The 23,109-nt window shown below is 38.8% G+C and overlaps 1 protein-coding gene across 1 annotated transcript in view; it reads right to left on the bottom strand.

The window, feature by feature from the left end:
• SLCO1C1 (solute carrier organic anion transporter family member 1C1) overlaps positions 1-23,109 on the bottom strand; it is a 55,458-nt gene that overhangs the window by 7,499 nt on the left and 24,850 nt on the right. The window contains exons 9-12 of the mRNA XM_012806778.2: positions 21,964-22,128; positions 8,641-8,836; positions 4,233-4,398; positions 1,299-1,483 (exon numbers count right to left, since the gene is read on the bottom strand). Coding sequence (XP_012662232.1) covers positions 1,299-1,483; positions 4,233-4,398; positions 8,641-8,836; positions 21,964-22,128 — 712 coding nt within the window. The remainder of the gene's footprint in view (positions 1-1,298; positions 1,484-4,232; positions 4,399-8,640; positions 8,837-21,963; positions 22,129-23,109) is intronic.

The raw sequence follows: 23,109 nt of genomic DNA, 5'->3' as shown, positions 1-23,109 counted from the left end.
AAGGAAATATTATCATTGAGAATCCTGTTCATAAAAATACTTCAAATTTTTGATTCACATATAATGTTTACAGAGATGTATGATAGGATAATCAAGAAAAAATGCTAAAGCACAAATTATATTATAATACATGAAAAGCCTACAGGGAATTTGAATAAGGATATTAGCAAAAGAAGAACAGAGTATATGTAACACTTGTGACTATTAAAGATCTTTTCATATGATTTTTAATTAGATGATGTTATTATCTAATCATTATTTTTTAGATCCCATTCATTACATTTGAAAGAGTGACTTATACTTAAAATTGTTATTTTCAAAATGCAAACATTTGTAATATAGTGGAAATTAATGCTTCATCACTATTTAAACACTTATGATAAAAATTTTTTACAAATTGGCCAGGTGCTGTGGCGTACAGCACTCTGGGAGTCCAAAGCAGGAGAAGCCCTTGAGCTCAGGAGTCTGAGACCAGCCTGAGCAAGAGCAAGATTCTGTCTCTACCAAAAATAGAAAAAATTAACTGAGTCTTGGTGGGCGCTTTTAGTCATAGCTACTCAGGAGGCTGAGGCAGGAGGATCACTTGAACCCAGAAGTTTGAGGTTGCTGTGAGCTACGTTGATGCCTAGAAACTCTAGCCTGGGCAACAGAGTGAGACCCTGTCTCAAAAAAAAAAAAAAAAAAAAAGGTTTTACATATCAACTTGTAAATTTGTAAGGAGATACATAGCTTTTAAAACTCCTTTACAGTTTTATAAGCAAAGATGTTTGAATTCATTGACATGATATTTATGGATTAAGATCCTCAATTGATCCAAAACCCATGAAATTCCCCACAATTAATTCCAGTCATGGCAAAAATATATAGGAAAAGTAATAATCCATGTATCAAAATAATAAATGTAAAATACTGTATTATTTGATGGGCCTTTAAAGTATATTATAAATTGTGTCTCCTATAATTCGGTAAAATTGTGTTCAGTCTAAAGTATCTATGCTAGTTAATATTATCACCAGCACCAGAAGTAGCATACTATATTTATGGAGTGAGTGTAGTGACATAAGTACAAACACTGTTTTCTAGATTAATCGTTTGCAAACATGTTTAATTACAAAAACTTTTGTTCAGCCAAGTTTTGAATAAACATTTAAGTACAATACAGATAAAAGGAGAACAGGGCGTGGGACAGGTTCCCTGAGAAAGTTGCAAGGAATCATGACGACTCTACAGAAAATAACTTGAAACCACTGTTCTAGATGTCTCATATCAAAACTGGGATGAGGAGACTTGGTACTCACCTGAGAAGCAATATGTATCCGGGTATGCCACCTAGAGATAGTGTATAGGATGTGATGACGGAAATCACAAGGAAATAGAGAAACATTTGGGGACATTCATTGTCTTTTTGACATCTGCCCACTATGCCTGAGGAATTTCCTGATTTAGAGGCTGCAGTTCCCACACAGGTGCAGTTATAAAATATCTGTAACACAATAGGAAAAAGTCTGATCATTGTGGTAATGTTTAAATAAAATTAAAGATAAATACCTATTTAAAACTGTTTTGCAGTCCAGTAGATATACATTATGTGAACAATGCAGAAATAGTCTTTTGTTTGGATTACAGTACATTAAGCAAAGCAAACTCCACAGAGATGCATTTTATTATCCAGACAGCAGATATTTGGTCTACAAACTATGGATCCTGTGGCACAATCTCCCAGCAAACCCTCCCAAGTCCTTACCTTTCCTCCTTCACTACCACTTTCCAGTCTAAGTCAGCATTATTTCTGGTCTTGATCATTACAATGGTCTCTTCATGTTAAATTTGTTTCCACTCTTATTCAGCTTGACTCTACCTGCCTCACAGTAACCAATATGAACTTTTAAAAACGGCTATCAGTTTGCATCACCACCCCCTCCCTCCCGGGGGCATCAGCCACACACAATTGGCCCTTGCAATTTTGCCTCTCCAATTTGGCCTTGCCAAACTTCCCCTTAACCCTGGCAAGTTGACCCATGCCTTATGGGTAAAAACATGGGCCCCGATCTTTTCTCTGCTTGGCAGCTCTTCTCCTAAATAACTCCATGGCTGACATCCTCACTTCAGGTCTGTTCAGAGATTTCATTAGAAAGACCTCCCATGACTCTCCATTCAAAAAAAAAAAAAAAATGCTCCTATCTTTTCATCCTCTTATCCTAATATTACTTTTTTTCATAGACATATTACTCCCTACAAGGATATCATATAAATATTAGCTTTTAAAATATATTTTTCTCGCTACAATATAACCTCTTTGAGGGTAAAAACTATATGCCTTGTCATTTGATAAAATTTTTTATAGTGTAAAAATAATATTGTTATGAATAAAAATAATTAAATTTTTTTAAAAAATAAAATTAAATCCTAAATTCAATTTAATTTAATCCTAAAAATTAAATCCTAAAAAAATGCATTCAAATCAACTAAATTTTACCAAAGACAGGCAACCCCTCAATAGTTTATTTCTATAAAATTCATTTATGAATGTATATATAAAATGAGTTGTCGTTTTCATCACAGTGAAAGTGACAGTGTTTGACAGTGTTTAGATAAAGAACAAAATTAAGCTGGCATTTGCTTTTCTCGAAAAAGTAGCAATCTAATTTTTTACAAATGTCAGGTTGAATACTATTGAGTTTTAACTCTTACCAATTACTAGGTATGAGTTAGGTAAGCCTTACATCTCAGTGCCTCAGTTCTTACATGGGGAAAATAAATAAAATACTAATTAATTATTTAAGGTCCAGGAGATTTAAAGGTAATTTTGTTTTTAGAGCACATATCTTTAGCCCCTGGCATGTAATGTCTTCAAAAATGGTAGTTCTAGCTAAGAAAAAACTTCATGCAATTATGGGCAATAGAAAAAAAAAGGGAAGAAAGAACCAGAAAGAAAAGAGAAAAAAGGAAGAAAAGAGAAGGATGGTGAAACTCAGATTTCAGATGATGGGCAGTCGTGTCTGCTGTTGCTACACATCTATCTTTTCTGTTCTGAATAAAATGTCAACATAATAGCATAATAAACAGAAAATCAACAAACATTATTTCTACGGATACTTGCCTAAGCATTCATATTTAGTTGATAAGCATATGTAAATAATGTATGCATGCTCTAATTTTTAGCCCTCCAAGCCTATCCAATATAGCAGATTTCATCAGTTATAAATAGAAAGAAGTCTGAAGGGCGAGTATCATGTAGACCCTATGTCTGGGACAGAAATGCAAATGTTCGCTTGAAAGGGGGCGTCTGTTAATGACTGAAATGCCGATTTTATCTTCATAATCTGTTTCCATTATGGCCTGAATGTTGTTCCAAATCCATATGTTGAAATCCTAACCCCAATGGTATGGTATTAGAGGTAGAGCATTTGGGAGGTAACTAGGTTATGAGGGTGCAGCCATCAGCTTTCCCTTCCTCTTGGTCCTCTGCCATGTGAGGATAGGAGGAGAGGGCCATCAGCAAACCAGGCAGGCACCAGCACTGCTAATACCCTGACGCTGGACCTACCTGTCTCCATAGCTGCGAGAAATAAATGTTTGTTCTCTAAGCTATGCAGTCTACAGTATATTTGTTAGAGCAGCCTGGACTAACTAAGGTGGTTTTTACTTAAATTTTCAGCCTCATCACCCTCTTCTAGCCTATGGAAGTCCTCCATCCCAGCTCCACAGCTCTTTGCATTATCATACAAACCGGGTTTATTTCCCAAGCAGAGTTGTCCCAGAGCCAGCACAGTTCTAGGACCTCCTCAAAATCAGATCCCTGGTCCCTGGATCTGGAGGAAGCTAGACCTCCCAACAGTGGCCTCTATTTGTCCTGCCCCCAAATCTTCCAGGGTCTACTGGTGTTGAGGTCAGGAGACATGGCTCTCAAGGGAGATTTTATATGTCCATATGCCCAGGACATTTCCATTCAGGGTTAATATTCTTTATAAGCAAAATGAGAGAAATAGGCTACGTAATTATAAAATCTCCTTCACCCTGTTTCATGACTCTATTTCTTACCCTAATTCTTTCAAAAAGTCTACTTTCACTAGGAATGCTTATCAATTTCCTGTTTCCACATGAAAATACAAGGCCAAGGTAAGAGCCAGGGCTCCTACCAGGGGTGGTCTGCTGCTGAGCCCCCACAGTGCTGTGGTGTCATAATTGGAACAGGCCCACGTGTATATGCTTTAGAGGAGGAGATTTCTTACAATATTTTTTCCACTTCTGTTGGAGGATTGACAACCAGCGAGACAAGCTGATGCATATGTGATTCCATTTTCACCACACATGGGTTCCCATTCTGACTCTGAACATTTACATCTTGAGTTGCAATCTGAAAAGAGAGCTCGTTCATAATAAGAGACAGGTTTGGTTCTGAAAAGAAATACAATAGTATAAAATGTTACCTCTGAGCAGGTAGCAACCTAATAATCTCAAAAATCAATGTTCTTGAGCGAAATAAACCATCATGCCAACAAAATGTACTTTCTGGAAGCACAGTTGTCATCAGAAATGTCAGCTTGCGGTCATGGAATCGGAGTCCCCTGGTAAACAGCTTTCTCTTGAAAGTTATCTTTAGAGGTTTAAAAATTCACACAAGGTCCCGTTCTTAGCCCGCAGCTTTTACTAAAGTCTACTGGCTCTGGGATCTTCTAGTATATTTCTATGGAAAGGTATACAAAAATGACTAACAAGGTAGAAATGTTTAGTAAACTTTTAGAGCAATTTATGATATTAAAGGCATTGCAGGTGGGGTGTTTGTGTATATATGTATATGAGAATTTCTTTCAGAATTTTCTGAGCATCAGTAAAATGGGCATTGGTCATGGTCTGGTGAAAGAAAAAAACCAATCAAGCAGTTACCGTTTACTACACTTTCTATGTTTGTGGGAGCTATATACCCTTTCTTGGAACATCTGGCCAATAAACACATTCCTAGCACATCTAACCTTTCTTCCATAAACCCTCCCACCATATGGTGCTCTTAGCTTATATTATCCTTTCTTACTTAATTTCACATGCTAATTCAATAATTGATCCATTTGTAAAATTTTACTGAAAATCTACTAAGTGCCAGCTTTTAGAGGATAGGACATAGTCACCAATATGAATAGCACAGTATTCGCCCTCAAGGACTTGGCTTTTTTTTTTTTTTTTTTGACAATTATTTTACCAATTTTGGTTGTTTTCGGCCCTTACTCTCCCTTCTTTTTATTCTCTGCCATTCTCTTTAACATTCTCCCTTCATCTCTTCCAAAGTTTACTCCCCCCTATTTTTTTCTCTCCCTTGGATTGCCTGATGGTTCTGTTTTTGTCCCTTTGTGCTAGTTGTGTCCCTTCACTCTTCTTTTTTTTTTTTTTTTTTTTTTTTTGAGACAGAGCCTCAAGCTATCACCCTGGGTAGAGTACCATGACATCACAGCTTACAGCAACCTGCAATTCCAGGGCTTCAGCGATTCTTTTGCCTCAGTCTCCAGGTAACTGGGACTACAGGCACCCGCCACAACGAGTGGCTATTTTTTGGTTGTAGCTGTCATTGTTGTCTGCAGGCCTAGGCTGGATTCGAACCCGCCAGTTCTGGTATATGTGGCTGGCGCCCTAGCCATTTGAGCTACAGGCACCAAGTCCCTTCTCTCTTCTTAAATGGAGCTTAACGGTATGTTGCTTCTATCCACACCAGCATATGCTATCCACTGGCTGTTTGTAATTCATTTTTCTACTCCCATTTTGAATTATTTATTTGCTTATTTCTCCTGTCCCTCTGCCCCTATTTGTTTTTTTTACAAAGATATGTGAGGAACTTAGCAGGTTGAGAAACAATATTTCTGGTAAGTCAATCAATCAAAGAAAAATAGTATTTTATTTTGGAGAAAGAAATCAGTCATTGTGGCCCCTGCCTCTGAGAAGTATTTCCTATAATGACCACAGCCATAATGTCTTAGCTGATGTAACATTCCATCTAGTTGAGCTGCTATGTGTGGATTTGGGCACCTTGAAAGTAAAAATAAAAGACCTCTGAGATGTCTCCAAACAGTATGAAAGGGTCTTTAACTAGGCCACCTCAGAAGTCTATAGAAATGTTTAATCCTATTCTCTTCCATAAGATATTATTAACTGAGATGGTTTGATAGTATATGAAGGTATAAAATGTGCCTTTGAATGTTTAGAATCAGGTCAGTGCAAATACAATAAGGCTGAGATCATAGAAGGTTGCAGCTGGAAGCAATCTTAACATGATCTAGGCTTTTGGAAGATCAGGAAGGTCAGGTCCAAAGTGCACAGATAAATTCTTCAAATTCACCCTATTTGTTATTGACAAACCTGTAAGTAGAAACCTTCCAGGGCTCTTGGTTTTAAATTCTTATCTCACAAGTTATTCTTATTATTAAAGAATAAAGATTCCTTCCATTGCCACATTGAAAGCTTGTCTATAGTATACCTGCTGAACATCCAGATAAAAAGCAGCCTTTGGAAGCAAAGCAACCATGGGATAATCCATAATGACAGTTTCATTTTTTATGAGGCCAATTATTTTATATTAATATCAGTAAGTTTATCTTCTAGGGAAAAAATAATAGCATGTATATTTACTGAAGGATTTATCAACAGCAGAGTTATGATTTTTAATTTAATTATAATAGCAATTTTTAAAAATATGGCAGAATGTCGATACCCAGATCAGATTTTCTTTCAAAAGTTATACTGAGAGATGAGAAATTTTCCCAGTGATATTACCATTTCTTTGGGCTGCTTCCTAGGGTAAAGCTATTCTTAAAGGCTGAATCTTTGTCATTATTAAGTATATCCTAAGAAATACAGAAAGCAATTTCAAAAGAGGAGTTTTGGAATGATTTAAGCAAGGCTAGCATTACGACAATGCTGTTATAGTCTTTCAAGGTGACTGCTTTGAAGAGGCTCAAACTACTTGCTGATTGCATTATCTTTTAATGATATAGGGACGCTTTTAACATGACCCTCAAAAATTTGCTGCTGTTTGTTTATGTGTTTGCTCTCAACTTAGAAACAGTACAACACTGTAGAAAGAACACTGTGCTTTGAGCTGTTCCTGTGTTTAATTCCCCGATCTGCCTTTTATAGACATTTAACTTGGGGGAAGGTAAACCGACTTTTCTAAACTTAGTCTTCTTTAAATTAAGATAACAAAACTGAGGTCCTAAAGGTGTTTTCAGGATACAAAATTTCAGGTGTTTTGTAAAGTGTAAAACATAAGTACTCTAGCACCGTCCCTCACCATGACGAGTGAGGGACAATTAAAGGTGGCACAGGCCTTCTGCTCTCTCTAGAATCTCCTTACCATTAGTGCTTACAACTAATATTCTTCATCTACATTACCGACTGCCTCCAAGACAGCAAACACTCAGCTTAGTCGGACAGCATGACTGTGATGCTCCCTGAAGCCATAATTTGTGGACTTTGCATTTACCAATTTCCCCAAACATGTTAGATGGCAATAGCTATAACTGGTTTTCATCTTGCAGCAGGAGAAACCCGGTTGTTGAAGGTGATGGAGTTTAGATCACAGAGATAAGATAGAGGCATGGGAGGGAGGACAGGATGGGGGCTGGGACGTAAGCAGTGAGCAAGATGCCACTGAGCTGGCAGGAGGCCGAATACCCGTCAGGAGTGATCCTTTGAAGCCCAGGCAGAGTTCCAGGCAGCCAAGTGGGTATAATCAGGGAAGTTTGCCTGGCACATGGTGAGGGTTCAATCATATTTTAAAACAAATAATGTATAGACAGGTGAAAGGATGAAAAATGTCACGATGGGAACTCGTGTTTAGAGGTAAAGCGTTGGGGAGGACTACTGAAGAGAAAGGAAAAAAGTTTCTATAAGATCTAGCCTTGTATTAAGAGATATAGATTCAGGGAAAAAGGCACTGGGACAAGGTAGATCTAAGAATCGGCCCCATACAGGATGGCATAGGTCTGAGGGCATGGTCAACATTCTGACCAACTGTAAGACATCCAGCTGAAAGGAGCTAGTGCGGAGTCACTGGGTCGAAGGACATTCTCTCCTGACAGTTGATGATTGAAGCACAGCAGACACTACGGAAGATTCCATTAGAGATCACTCCAGTGACCCACGTTTTCAAAGGGGAAAAAGGCACTTCTTTCCACAAATGGTGCATTTATCAGACAGATAATAATCACCTCCATGAACATTATCTTGTTTAAACCTTATAAAAATTTAAGAGGTAGTTATTATTTAAAAATAGGAAATTTGAAACTGAATTGGTTTAAGTAACGTCACTAAGAATAGGCAGAGGCGAGATTCAAGCCTCCCTATTTCCACTAGGAGGGTGTTTCTGTAAGCTAATCAGGTTGATTCTCTAATGTACAACGTGAATCGAGCAATGTTTATATTTCTCAAAGACATTCAAATTCAAAGGAGATAAATTTTAGTGACAATGACAGATTCTAAGTCATAAGTATCATCAGCTATTCCACAATAGAACAATAATTCCCTTCCTGTGGTTATGGTGTTTAAAAATAAAACTACCTCATTATCTTATTTCTTTAGAAACTCTACCAATAATCAATTTGATTGAGCAAACCAACAACCTCAGGTTATTTAATGAAAGAACGGGGAACATACCCTTGGTAGGAGACAGTTAGCCCGGCCACATCAGAATTTTCACAGCCCAGCGCAAACAGGGAAAGGAATAGGAGGTAACCAAAGACAGACGATCCCAAGTAGAGTTTCGCAGCTCCGCACACACTGATTCTGAATTTTTTCATAACTATCCCCCCAGAGAATATTCCAAGGGCCACTGCAGGTATGTTGATGAGCCCTGAGGAACAGGAAAAATATATCATTTTGTGATCTCTAAAAAGAAATCTGAATGTACTCACATAAACTTTCTATGGGATTAAACAGAACTATGCAGTAGGTCCTGATATATTGTCAGACAATTGTGTCATTTCAAGCTATGGAAATAATCAGTCACTATGATGTGACATATATCAAGGAGTGTCCAGATGACTATTTAAGGATAGCACAACTGCACAGTCTCAGAGTTCTGCTCAACACAATGGCTAGCATAAGGTATGTAGTATTAAATCCATAAAAACAAAATGAGTCAGCAAATCTTTCAGGTCTTGTTGGTCTAATTCTAGGATAGACTGATACAATTTGGTAGCAATTAGGTGAATTATTAAGGTTCTTCAAGACTGTGCATAAAAAAATAGAAATATGGAATGTAGGATATTAAAAAAAAGTCTTGGGAGAAGGGAGGGGGGAATGGGTGGAGGGAGGAGGATTGAAGGGATCACTTCTAAGGTTTATCTTACAGGGGTACAAGTGAATCTTTCTAAGAGTAGAATGTGAACGTTTTAAAACAATAACTGAGAAAATGACACAAAGGCCGTGTTGACCAGTTTGATGGAAGTATTTCGGATTGCATGTAAAAACCCCACACTGTACCCCAGAAGTGCATTAATGTACATAGTTACCATTCAATAAAAAAAAAAAAAAGTCCTATTTCGATTTTCCAGCACAAAGAAAATTTGTTTTGGTTGACCCAGCCTCTTAGCCTTTGAATTTCATATTCTTCCTAACAACAACAAATACATGTATATAATTTTCATATAATGCACCAGTTACTCAGCTAAACATTGGATACATTATCTCTCACATTTACTTTCTGTCACAACCTTAATAATAGTCATGTGTTGGTGCTCATTTCAGAGAGCAATGTGTTTGTGGTTATGGTTAGAAGGTAGTAAAACTAGATTTCAGTGCAGAAGGCGTGAAGTTCATTCCCGTGCATTTGATCTCTGTTACATTACCTCTCTTTCAAGGGATCTGGGAGATGGTCTCCTTGATAAATAGATGTGCAACCTCACTAGGAATCGAGTAAATATGAGCTATAAACAACTCTAGGGAGATCTTGCCTGTTGGGAGCTTGAACTCTGGCAACCCAACTGTCTGGGTTTATATCCCAGTTCTATCAATTAATAGCTATGCAATGGCAGGTAATTCTCTGAATGTCTCTAAGCTTGTCAACTTGCCTATAATATAGAACTAAAAATAGTGTTGTTGAGGTGATTAAATTACATTATTTCTGAAAAGTTCTTAGCACATTATCCGGCATAGAAATATTATACCATGCAATTAATTTCTATCATTATATTTACAGAAATAAAAATATTGGAGGTGACCTGAGGAGTGGAACTTCTGTGTTGGGAGAGACTTGGGTAAAGGTGACCTTTGGTGCCTTGTTGGTTGGACTATAAACAGTATAACTCTGGAAAGCAGAGATCTAGCCCTCAACAATAAATAACTTCTCTGCTAAATAGAATTCATTTCCCATATTGTCCACCTATCAGTCACTGATACACATATTAGCTTCAAGTTTTGTGATAATGCATTTCTGTCAAATAATAAAAGGCTGAAACTTGTGTAAACTCTACCCAATAGACAAGGTTCAAATACAAACTGAGCATTTGTTGTGGTAAACAATAACCCCAAGCATCTGTGTCTCTGACTCACAACTCACTGAGAAATTGCTAAATGAAAATAAAAGCACTGACCTCTAGTGATAATGGGATATAAAGTTTCTTCTGATTCTTTTTTCTTTTTCTTCTTTCTTTATAAATTTATATGCCCAGTCTCTGAACTAAGGTTTGTAGAATTCCAAATGTCAAATATATAATGGTCTTTGGTTTGCTATTACATTAATTTATTTTAAAAAATGTTTTCATTCTATATAGATCAGTGGTTCTCAACCTTCCTCATGCCGTGACCCTTTAATACAGTTCCTCATGTTGTGGTGACCCTCAACCATAAAATTATTTTTGTTGCTAGAGAAGCTTGAGAACCACTGATATAGATGATAACAAAAAATGACTTTTTGATCTCTTTTGATTTGACCATAGGTTGTATAAGTTAACAATAAAATGATCAGATTAGAAATCAGCCTGTCTTAAAGGGGTCATGATCAGGAAATTAGTGAAACGGAAAAGAAAAAAAATGCTAATTTTTGCTCATCTAGCTGACCTGAGATTTGTGGACGTGGTGAGTGGCAGAATTGAAAACATTCAGGGGCCCTGAAGAGCCAAATATTAGTCACTTGATTACTATTTAAAAGATAATGACGACATAATAGAAAATAATGAAAGAAACCTGGGTTTTGTAACCCATATTAATTAATGTTAGTATTGTCTCCTAATTTATTATTTGAAAAATGAATATAGATAATACCAGTTATCCTTCTCTTCTAGACTCCACCTTCCTTCTCTAGAACTAAGTTCTAGAGATGTTGATATGTTGTTGATATGTTTCCTTTAAGTTCCTATTCTTACACATATATACACAATAAACATAGAAAACAAAATACCTGACTTTTTTAAACTCCCAAATGTTACATACATTGTTACCTACTTTATTTTTAGACAGATTGAGTCAAAGTTATACACGTAAGTACACCCTTCCTCCAGATAGTGTGCACTGTACCCAACAAGTGCCAGTTACCCCTCCCCTGTTCTGCCCTCCCTCTCACCTCAGCTTGATTTGCTTTGAGATTTGCTTCCATATGTGCATCTAAGTGTTGATTGATTAGTCCAGTTTGGTATTGAGTACATACGTTTACTTCCCCACTCTTGTGATGCTTCACTTAAAAGAATGCTTTCCAGGTTGGGCGGCGCCTATGGCTCAGTGAGTAGGGCACCGGCCCCATATACCGAGGGTGGTGGGCTCAAACCCGACCCCAGCCAAACTGCAGCAAAAAAATAGCCAGGCATTGTGGCGGGTGCCTGTAGTCCCAGCTATTTGGGAGGCTGAGGGAAGAGAATCGCCTAAGCCCAGGAGTTGGAGGTTGCTGTGAGCTGTGTGATGCCACAGAACTCTACCAATGGTGATAAAGTGAGACTCTGTCTCTAAAAAAAAGAAAAAGACTGTGTCTACAAAAAAAAAGAAAAAAAAAAAAAGAATGGTTTCCAGGCTCGGTTCCTGTGACTCAGTAGTTATGGCACCAGCCACATACACCAAGGCTGTTGGGTATGAACCCAGCCCAGGCCTGCTAATCAACAACAATTGCAACCAAAAAAATAGCCAGGCATTGTGGTGGGCACCTGTAGTCCCAGCTACTTGGGAGGCTGAGGTAAGAGAATGACTTAAGCCCAAGAGTTTGAAGTTGCTGTGAGCTATGACATCACAGCACTCTACCAAGAGCAACAGAATGAGACTTGGTCTCAAAAAAAAAAAAAAAAGAATGGTTTCCAGTTCCCTCTAGCTTGTCCAAAAGATGCTAGATCACTATTTTTATATGGCTGAATTACACTCCATAGTATGCATACACTACATTCTATTAATCCATTAGTGTATTGGTGGGCACTTGGGTTATTTCTATGTCTTTTCAACTGGTTGAAATGTGCTGCTATAAACATTCAAGTGCAGGTGTCCCTTTTATAAAATAACCTATTTTCCTTTGGGTATACTCAGCAGTGGGATTTCTGGATTAAATAGTAGGGCTACTTTAAGTTCTTTGAGGTAGCTCCATACAATTTGCCATAGAGGTTGCACTAGTTTATAGTCCCACCAACAGTGTATAAGAGTTCTTTTCTCTCTGAATTCATGTTGCATCGATTGTTTGGGGACTTTCTAATACGAGCCATTCTCATTGGAGTTAGGTGATATCTCATTAAAGTTTTGATTGGCATTTCCCTAACAATTAGCTTAACTGTTGTTGGCATATATAAAAGCTACTCATTGTATACAATGATTTTGTGACCTGAGACTTTACTCAATTCCAGGAGTCCCTTGGTTGAAACTTTGACGTTTTCTAGATATAAGATCATGATATCACTCATGCAAAGAGTGATAATTTGATTTCTCCTTTTTTTGGGGGGAGGGGAATATGCTCTTTTTCTTTTGTTTATTAAGTCATAACTGCATAGATCATGTATTCATTAATGCATTCTTGGACCATTTGAATAACCTTGATTTTCTTCTCTTGCCTGATTTCTCTGGCTAGGACTTCTAGCACTATATTGAACAGCAGAGCTAGTGGCAACTTTGTCTGGTTCTGATTCTAAGCAGAAATGTTTACAATTTCTTTCCATTCAATATGATGTTGGCTGTGGGTTTTTCATATATGACCTTTTGAGGTCAAGTCCTTGAAGTCAATTTTGAGGTAAGTCCCATCTATGCCTATATTGTTAAGTGTTCTTATCATAAAATGGTGCTGAATTTTGTCTAATGCTTTATCTTTGTCTATTGAAAGGATCATATAGTCCTTGTATCTGTGTCTATTTATGTTGTGGGTTACATTTATAGGTTTGCATATGTGGAACCATCCTTGCATCTCTGGAATGAAGTCCATTTGGTCATGATTAATTATTTTTTTCAAGGCCTGGAATATTTTCTTCAATAATTTCCCCAAGTTCTCCAACCCTCTGATTCTTACGTTTGGCCTCTTTAAATAGTAGCACATATTTTGTAGGCTTTGTTAGTTCCTCCTGTTTCTCTGTTCTTTCCCTTGAACTGACTTGTTTAGCACAAAGGCATCATCATCAAGTTCTGAGCTTCTTTCTTGTGCCTGATTGAGTCTGTTCTTAAGGCTTTCCTCTGTGTTCTGTAATCCCTTGAATGAATTTTTCATTTCCAGGAGTCCTATTTGATTTTTCTTTAGTGCTTTAATTCATTTAGTAATTTCCTGCATCATCTTTGTGGTTTCTATGTGTTGGGCTTTCTCTTGTGTTTCAATTAGCTTATAATTCATGTTTGAAATTTTTTATCTATCACTTTAATGTTTTCATTTAGCTTGGTACCCATTGGTAAGGGGTGATAGTTGTCTTTAAAGGGTGACCTATAACTTTGATTTTTCGTATTTCTTGAGTTTTTCCAATGTTTCCTTCTCATCTGGCCTCTCTATCAAGAGCCAAGGGTGTCGGGGCTGGCTTATGGTCTTGCCCCTGAGACCTTGACTGTCAGAGAAAAGAGCACTGATACTGTGTTGCCTATTGGTTGCTCTAGCAGGTTTAATGAATCTCTCTGGTTACTTCTGATCTGCTGTCTTTAACCTTCTGCACAAAGTGTAATGAGTTAGGTCTCCCAGCATACTCTTGGTGATGGGGGGTGGTACTTGCAGGTGTGAGTCAGCTACACCTTGTTTCCTTGAGTTGAAAGACACCTTGAAGGACTCTATTACTGTTCTTGCAGTTATTGGTTGGTGTTTGTGTGAGCCAGCAACCAAGATATTCTTTGTGACTGTGGCAGACTTTGTTTCATGCCTCCCACCAAGAAGTGCCCCAAGCTTAAGAAGAGACCTGTAGTTCACAGGGGGTTTATCTCTACCACCACCAAAGTTACAGGAGGGGCAAGGCAGTTTCCTGCTAGGTTGTATCAGCCCCGTCAGTGGGTGGCACCTGCAGGAAGGAACAAGCTGCAGTGCTGTTTCTGGTTCCTGGACAGGCTCCTGTCCCTCAAGAGAAGCACTTGAATGCCCCAGGTGGTCGGTGGGGCTTTCAGATGAATCCTTAGTCTGTGCTACTGGTGAGGTGGTGGGAGAGTGAGGCTGGGCAGGACTGGGTTGAAAGAGTTTGCCAACAGAAGCTTCTGGTCCACAGAAGCTGACCAGTAACTTTTGTGGTGGGAGTTAATTGTTTGCTCCTAGTTCCGGCTAAAGTGGCCCCATCTAGCCACAAAGTCTGTTTATAGAGGCAGGTCCCTTAGAGACTGGTAGTCTGCATTGTGCCTTGCTCTTTTCCCCTCCCTCTGCTCCACAGTCCCCCCTCGCCCCTGCAATGACCCATGTTAGGCTGGATCTCAGGCCAGACAAGCTCCCCTGCAACTGTGTTGTGATCAGGGAAGCTTCCCAACCAGGACCTCTTCCTGAGCCAAGTGTGTAGCCCTCTAATGGGGGAAGGGATACCCTGTGAGACATCACAGCTGGGACACACACACTCTCCTCAATCGTCTGCCCCCATGGGCTAACTCATCTCCCTGAAATAAGTAGGTTAATTCCAGACCATGCTGGGGAGAAGCATGCCCACCTAGAATTGCCTACAGGATGCCTTAACAAAGTTGATATCCAGACACTTCAGGGCATGCTGGCTCTGACGGTGCTTCTGGGATGCATCCCCAGGGCAAGCCTGCGAGCGGGAGTCAACTCTGAGCACACCTTGGGCCACTGTAGGACCTCAAAAGGAAAGGCCTGAGTCTAGCACTCCATGAAAATCCTGGTGTTTTGGCTTTGTTGTGCCTTTTGGCAGCCCCAGGTTGGGGAGGCAAGGCAGGAAAAGGTCTATATGCAGGAAAGCTAGCAGTCTGGTCTGGAGGGCATCTGCTCTGAATGTCCAGGCTCTGGAGTCACAGAAATCACCCAGGAGTCACAGAAATCACTCAGGACTCACTGGACCCCTGGGGATCCTGCAGTCTGGGCCTGAGTTGAGAAATGTCTATGTAGAAACGGGCAGCGTGAAACCTGAGGAGTTGAAGCTCCCTGGGGAGGACAAAGGCACAGGGTAAGTGGAGAAATAATATAGCATCGCTGTTCCTGCTCAGGTCCTGTGGGGCAGGTGGGGGGAGAAGTAGTGCCCTGGGGGCTAGAAGCCTAGTGTCCTGTCCACAAGCCATTCCCAGCTCACTGGTGGCAGCAGCCTCTGGGCTCATGTGGGCAGAAAGTCACTCCCCATGGCTTGAAAGCCCTCCTCCTATGAGAGATGCAGAGGAGGGAGAAATGAGCTGCTCCATCTACTCTTCTCACCGGGCTAACTGTCCCTCTTGGGTTGTCCTCTGTTGATATCTTGCTTCATCTTTTTCTGCTCTGCAACTTCTTTCCATGGAATCTCTTATAGATTCTGGCATGTTTTCCTCAGAGTTATATCTGTTCTATGATTGTTTGTTTGTTAGTTTTTATTTCTTTTTCATCTAAAACTTTTCCTTCTTTATGAGACAGTCAGGCAGCTGATGTCTCTGGTCAGCCATCTTGAATCCCCACTTCATAGAACCTGACTTTGAATCCCTTTCCATAGACCCAAAACTGACACAAGGGCAGAGTCCTACATTCTCTCTCTCAATCCCATACCCCAAAATTGGTTGATGGAAAAAAGTATCTTCTAAAAAAGCTTCAGAAATTGTGCCTAGCAGTGGCATTCCAGGGTAGAGGGGGAAAAAAAAAAGCCCCAAACCAAAAACTAAAATAAGTGTACCAACCCATCAATATAGATGTAGAATGGTCACAGCAGTTTTATTTATAGTAGCCAAAAGCAGAAAACAACTCAAATATCCATCAAAAATAAAATAAATTATGGTATGGTCATGTAATTAGGCTATTAGACAGCAATGAAAAAGAACAAACCATTGCTATATATAACCACGTGAATGAATCTCACAGATTTCACTTTAATTAAAGAAAAATACGCATAAAAGAGTACATACTATTCAATTTCTATGAAATTCAAAAATAAGCACAACTAGTCTGTGCTAATAGGCTTTAGAATATATTAGCTTTGGTGAAAAATTATTGACTGAAAGGAGATTTGAGGGCGGTTTTTAGGGTACAAGAGTAGGTTCTGTGTTCTGGATGGTGGTTATTACAAATATATATGTAAAAATTTATCCAGATTAACTATACTTTAAGATCTGTGGGCTCGACTGTTGATTGTAAATTATATCTCAGTAAACATTTAAAAATTAGAATAAAAAGAATGTATCCCATAAGCTTTCATTCCTCATCCTTTCTTGTTGAAGTCAATATAAAGTTTTGACTGGCATGAACAGGGTGTTGGGAAAACGTTTGTTCAGATCAACCAATAGATATAAAATTAATGAACCAATTAATATTGAAAGTAAAAAAGCTCAATGATCTAAGCTTAACATTAAAATTTATATTAATCTTGTATTAATGCATTAATCTACATTAATGCATCTGCTAATCCCCCAGCATTGTTATAGAAAAATTCTGTCTCCTAAAATATACTCAGCTGGGTCTCCCCAACCCAGGTCTCTTTCACAGATAGATATACAGAGAGATTTTTATAATATTTTATGAAGAGGAGATTATTTTAAACCATTGGAGTATCCTATCATAAAGGGATATGTCCAAAGAAATAGAACATATTCTGTGCCTTGAAACAGTAACATTCAATGCCATCTTCTTAGTCTAAAGGAACTAATTCAGGTTTTAAAAATATTCAATTCCTTTCAGGGTGGTGGCTATGTATTTGTAGATTCTGGTTCTTCATTTATTCCTTCATGATTTTCTTAGCCCTTGAATATCTTTCTCATCATTGACAGTTCTGCTGTGCTAGAAACATGACCCTTTAAAATAACTTAGTTATCAGGAGTCAGAAAAATCTTTTGATGCTGAGCAAATACCAGATTTATTTTGTGATAAACGTCTTTTAAACTGTCTAAATACCTATATTATACTATCCAAAAAACTGCTCATGTAAAGTGGGCATTGTTGTGAAGGTTTTGTTTTGTTTTGTTTTGTTTTGGCTATGGTATTAACAATCTCCCCATAAAATGCATGTTTCATCTCTATGGTAAGGACTACTTGCTGTCTGGGTCACTCACCCACAGTTGTAATAATTGTTGCTACAAACTTGTGGCACAGACTATGTGAATGTTTTACTCTGTTAAAATTTTTTACACTTTTTGAGTTCATCTAAAACGCTCTAAATCACCTTGTGTCTAACCATCTTCTCTAAGATTACTAGAGTTGAGATGCAACTAAAGATTGGGGGAAGATGGCTGATGAGAGGCATTGGTTGTCCTATCATCCTAGTGGGAAGGAAGGGTTTCAGACAGAGGAGAGTGGGGAAGGGGAATAGCTAAGGTGTAGTTCATGAGGGAAAGTTTTCAGAGCCTGCAGGACTCTTCATGGAAAGAAATCATGAGGCAGAAAACAAGAAAAAAAAAGGTATCAACAGAAATCTACCCTGGAGAAGCTCAGAGCCCAGTGAAGGTAGTGGTGGGTATTTTATTTCTCCTTCCCACACACTTCTGGTGGTCAGTGGATTGCCAGGGTGCTTGGGAGCTTTTCCACCCCCATAAGCCCAAATACTACTGCAATCATTGAACTGTGACCTCCTTGAAAATAAAACATTGGGCTCTTAGCCACTTTGGAGGTCAGCCCCTGTGACCACAGCCATGAGCCAAGAGAGCAGACATGCTGGTTTCAGCCCCTACCACCCCTTTCTCCACCCTAGGGAGCTCCAGCCCTTCAGTTTTCACATCACCTGCTTCCATAGACAGTTCACAGCCCCTTCCCAGATTGCAGTGGTCTCCAGAGAACTTGTGTAATCCCAGTCTGGACAATTTGTGAGGACTTCCTTCCAGGAAGAAAGACCAGGAGAAGTGGAATGCTGGCTCTCATCCATTCAGACTATTTTCCTCCTGCACTCCCCCTACTATAGTCAAGAGGTACCATTGAACCACAATTTTCAAAAGTAGCCCCCTGTACTGTGCGTGTAAGTCCTCCAGTCTAATGTTTCCAGAGAGAGTAGGGCCCACACCTTTCCCCTTGAGGACCTGCAGTGGACCTAGGGGGCTAGATCTGGGAGTTAACTGCCCACCGACATCCCATGGAGATGCCTGCCAGCAAGACAGGCAAGCAGGTGAATCCCACACCCCAAGACTTAATGAGGTTGCTTGAAGACACAAAGGGAATAATTAAGAGCTGGACTCAAGAGGTGGAGGGGCCCAGTTGGGCGGAACTACAGGAGAGTTCACTGTGGGTCTGAGTCACAGAAAACTGGTGGAGCACCCATCTGCCTGCAGGAAAACCATACCTTCAGACTTGGGTAGGTGCAGGGGTGAAGCGGTTGCCATCCCAAAGCACCATTGTTGACAAGCATGCCTGGCAAATTTGGGCACCCATTTACAACCAGACACTAGAAGGAGTCTCTTGGGGCAAGGGAAGGGCAAGGGGAAACAAAGTCACTCCTGATTGCCAGTTCCAATCCCCTGGAGCTTCTGGTACCTGCCACTGCCTGGTGCATTCAAGTACCTCTTCTGAGGGACTAAAGCAAATTGCAGGCATGGAAGAACAACTCTGCAGTTGGCTTCTTCCTATAAGTACCAACTTCTGATAAGTAGAATAACATCACAGCCCATTATAGCTCGAAAATGTAGAGAAAAATGGACAAATTTCCGGAAACATACAACTTCCCCAGATTCAGTCAGGAAGGAACAGAACCGCTGAAATAGACCAATAATGAAATCAAAGCAGTAATAAAAAAACTTTTAACAAAAAAACACCCTGAATCAAATGGATTTATAGCCAAATTCTACTATATGTATAAAGAAGAGCTGGTAGCCATACAATAGAAATTATTCCATAACCCAGAGAAGGAGGGAATTTACTCCAATTCACTCTATGAAGCCACTATCACCTTGTTACCAATGCCAAGAAAGGACACATATACACACAAACAACAACAATAACAAAAAGCTATAAGTCAATATCCCTGATGAATGTAGTTGCAAAAATCCTCAATAAAATGCTATCAAATCCAATTTGGCAGCATATAAAAAAATAATACACCACGACCCAGTGGGCTTATCCCAGGAATGCAAAGAGGCTTCAATACACATAGATCAATAAATGTGATTCACCACATAAACTGAAGAAAAAAAAAGACCGTATGATCCTCTCAATAGATGAGGAAAAGCCATTTGACAAAATTCATCACCCTTTTGTGATATAAACCCTCAACATACAAGACATAGAAGGACCATATCTTAAAATTATAACAACTATATATGAGGGCGGCGCCTGTGGCTCAAAGGAGTAGGGCACCAACCCCATATGCCAGACGTGGCAGGTTCAAACCCAGACCTGGCCAAAAACTGCAAAAAAACAAACAAACAAACAAACAAAAAAACCCCAACTATTTATGACAAACCCACAGCAAACACCATACTAAATGGGGAAAAGTTGAAAACATTTCCCCTAAGAACTGTAACAAGGCAAGGGTGCCCATTGTAACCACTTCTATTCAACATAGAGCTAGGAGTCCTAGCCAGAGTAGCCAGGCAAGAGAAAGAATCAAAGGGCATCCAAATCAGGAAAGAGGAGGTCAAATTATTGCTTTTCACAGATGACATGATCTACTTAGAAAACCCCAAATATTCCACCAAGAGACTCATGGAGTTAAGAAGTAAATTCAGCAAAATCTCAGATTACAAAATTAATGTACACAAATCAGTAGCATTTCTATATACTAACAGCCAAGCTTGAACATATCTTGTTCATAAACAGCAGAATCAAAATTGTAAAAGGTCCATCCTACCTGAAGTAATTTACAGATTCACTGCAATCCCCATCAAAATACCAATATCACATTTCACAGATCTTCAAAAAAATTATTCTATGCTGTGTTTGAAACCAGAGAAGAGCCCAAATAACCAAAACAATCATAAGCAAAAAGAACTGACCTGGAGATATCACATTATCAGATTTCAAACTATACGATAAGACTATAGTTATCAAAATAGTGTGGTACTTGCACAAAAATAGAGATATAGACCTATGAAACAGATTAGAGAGCCTAGATATAAAACCACTCACCTATAGCCAACTATTTTCAGCTAAGGAGCCAAGAACACTTGCTGGGGAAGTGAAGTCCTATTCAATAAATGGTACTAGGAAGACTGGATTGCCACATAGAAAAAAATAAAACATGATCCATATCTCACACAACTCACAAAAATTAATTTAAGATGAAAAAGGAGTTAAATATAAGTCATGAAACCATATAAATTCTAGAGGAAAATGTAGGAAAAAACACTTTTAAATATCAGAATAGGTAAAGAATTTATGACAAAGACCCCAATGGCAACAAAAATGAATAAATAGCATTTGACTGAACTAATAGCTACTGCACATCTGAGGAAATTCTCAACAGAGCAAATAGACAACCTATAGAAATGGGAGAAAATATTCACAAATTATACATGTGATGAAAGACTAATATCCAGAGCCTACAATGAACTCAAGTGAATCAGCCAGGAAAAAAAAAATTCCATCAAAATGTGGCTAAAATACATGAACATAAGCTTTTCAAAATAATGGCCAATAAAGATGATAAACATATGGCCAATAAAGATGATAAAATGCTTAATCTCACTAATAATCAGAAAGAGCAGATTAAAACCATAACGAGATATCAGTTTACCCCTATTAGAATGGCTTTCATTAAAAAGTCCCAACACAACAGATTTTGGTGAGGATGCAGAGAAAAAGGAATACTTATACACTGTTGGCAGGACTGCTAATTAGTAGACAGTCTATGGAAAACAGTATGGAGAATCCTCAAAGAACTAACAGTAGACCTATCATTTGTTCCCACTATTGGATAACTACCCAAAGGAAAAAAAGTTATTTTATCAAAAAGACAACTGCATTCAAATATTTATTTCAGCACAATTCCACAATTCACAATTGCAAAGATGTAGAATCAGCCCAAGGGTCCATCAGGTCATGAATGCAATAACAAAATGTGGTATATATATGCCTTTGAATACTACCAAGTCATAAAAAATGACGAATTAATGCCCTGTGCAATAATTTGGATGTAACTAGACACCGTTACCCTAAGTGAAGTATCTTAAGAATGGAGAAACAAATAGCACACATACTTGTTAATTAAGCTGAAACTAACCAGTGAGTACAGTGTGCACAGAGGAATGTAAAACTTAGTGGAAATAAAATACGGGGTTGGGGCAAGGAGGGGAGGGGCAAAAACTTAATGGGTGCAGTGAACACTAGTTGGGTGGTGGGCACATGTGTAGCTGCAACTCAAACATTATAAAGCAACCCATGCAACCAAAGTCATTTGTATCCCCTTAATAGATTGAAATTAAAAAAAAAAAGAAAATCCAAAATAATAATAATAAATACAAACACAGGACAAAAAGTTGCATCTAAGTTAGGATCTATGAGAAAACATGAAGGACAGATAAGCATACCGATAACGAAGTTGGCCTTGGAAGATGACTGGCCATACTGTTGTTCAATGTACTTCGGTTTATAGGTCACCATACCAAATAAGGAATTGAACTGAACGGTGCTTGTACACAAATATAGGAAGTATACTGGATTTCCAAAAAGATTCTTCAGTGATGGAAGGAAATCTGTAAGGCAAAAAAAACATGGCATAATTAAAGACAGTGCCACAGTTGGTAGAAGATGCAGCTGAGGTGGCAGGACTTAGATGGTTGAGTCCCATGTCGCTGTGTTTGGGAGCAGTCATAGTGTGGCACACATATACTCTATGCATTGTCTGTTGCTGGCACCCATCAAGGCTGCCATCTGGCCAGGTCCAGATCAGACATAGGCACTTGCTTCTATAGGAATGCAACAGGGATTACATTAGAGGTGAAAATCAAACAGATTTTCAGATTCAGAACAGATTCCTCAGAGACAAGAGTAATGAGAATGCACTGTCAACTATGCAGCTGGGAGCCCTATGCAGGACATCAGAATTTCATTTTTCTGGTCTCCATTCTTATAACTCAGGTCACGGTCACAGGGAAAGGAATATAAAAGTTGTCCCCATCTGATGTATCAATGTTGGCTTTACACATGACCTTTGGTATTCTATTCTTTCTTCTTTCTGTTATATAGACAACCAGTTAGACATGATAAGAATTTGAATAAATGTATTAGTAACTATCATCTGAGAAGAAGCAGTGAGGGGTTTAATCTTGTGTCTATACCCCCATGGAAGGGATTCATAGAACACTCCGTCCTTTTGTCCACACCACAGTCACTGGAATCATTGGCGAAAGTCCTGCAATACTCAAATGGATGGATCCCATCTGTTAAAAGGTCACCAAACTTTCAGATTCATTCCTTCTCTTCTTCCACTCAGACTTATACAAAACAGCAATCTGGGGTAGAGGCTACATTGCAGGGTCTAAATCACGGGGATGTGAGTGGGCAGAGAGGTTATGTGCTGAAGTTTTCCAGTAATGAAGGTGACTTGCTAATTGTGATTTTGCTTCCTGTATAGTTTCTCAAGTTTTTAAAACAACACATAATGGGAAATAAGGGGTATTATTTCTAATCCCCCTAAAGTCTCAACGAGCTTCACTATCACAGAGAAACTGACT

Source organism: Otolemur garnettii, unplaced genomic scaffold (genome assembly GCF_000181295.1).
Source record: "Otolemur garnettii isolate 467f Iridium unplaced genomic scaffold, OtoGar3 scaffold00057, whole genome shotgun sequence".
Taxonomy (NCBI): Eukaryota; Metazoa; Chordata; class Mammalia; order Primates; family Galagidae; genus Otolemur; species Otolemur garnettii.
Note: the sequence above shows the minus strand (reverse complement) of the source record. Positions and strands in the feature narration are given on the sequence as shown.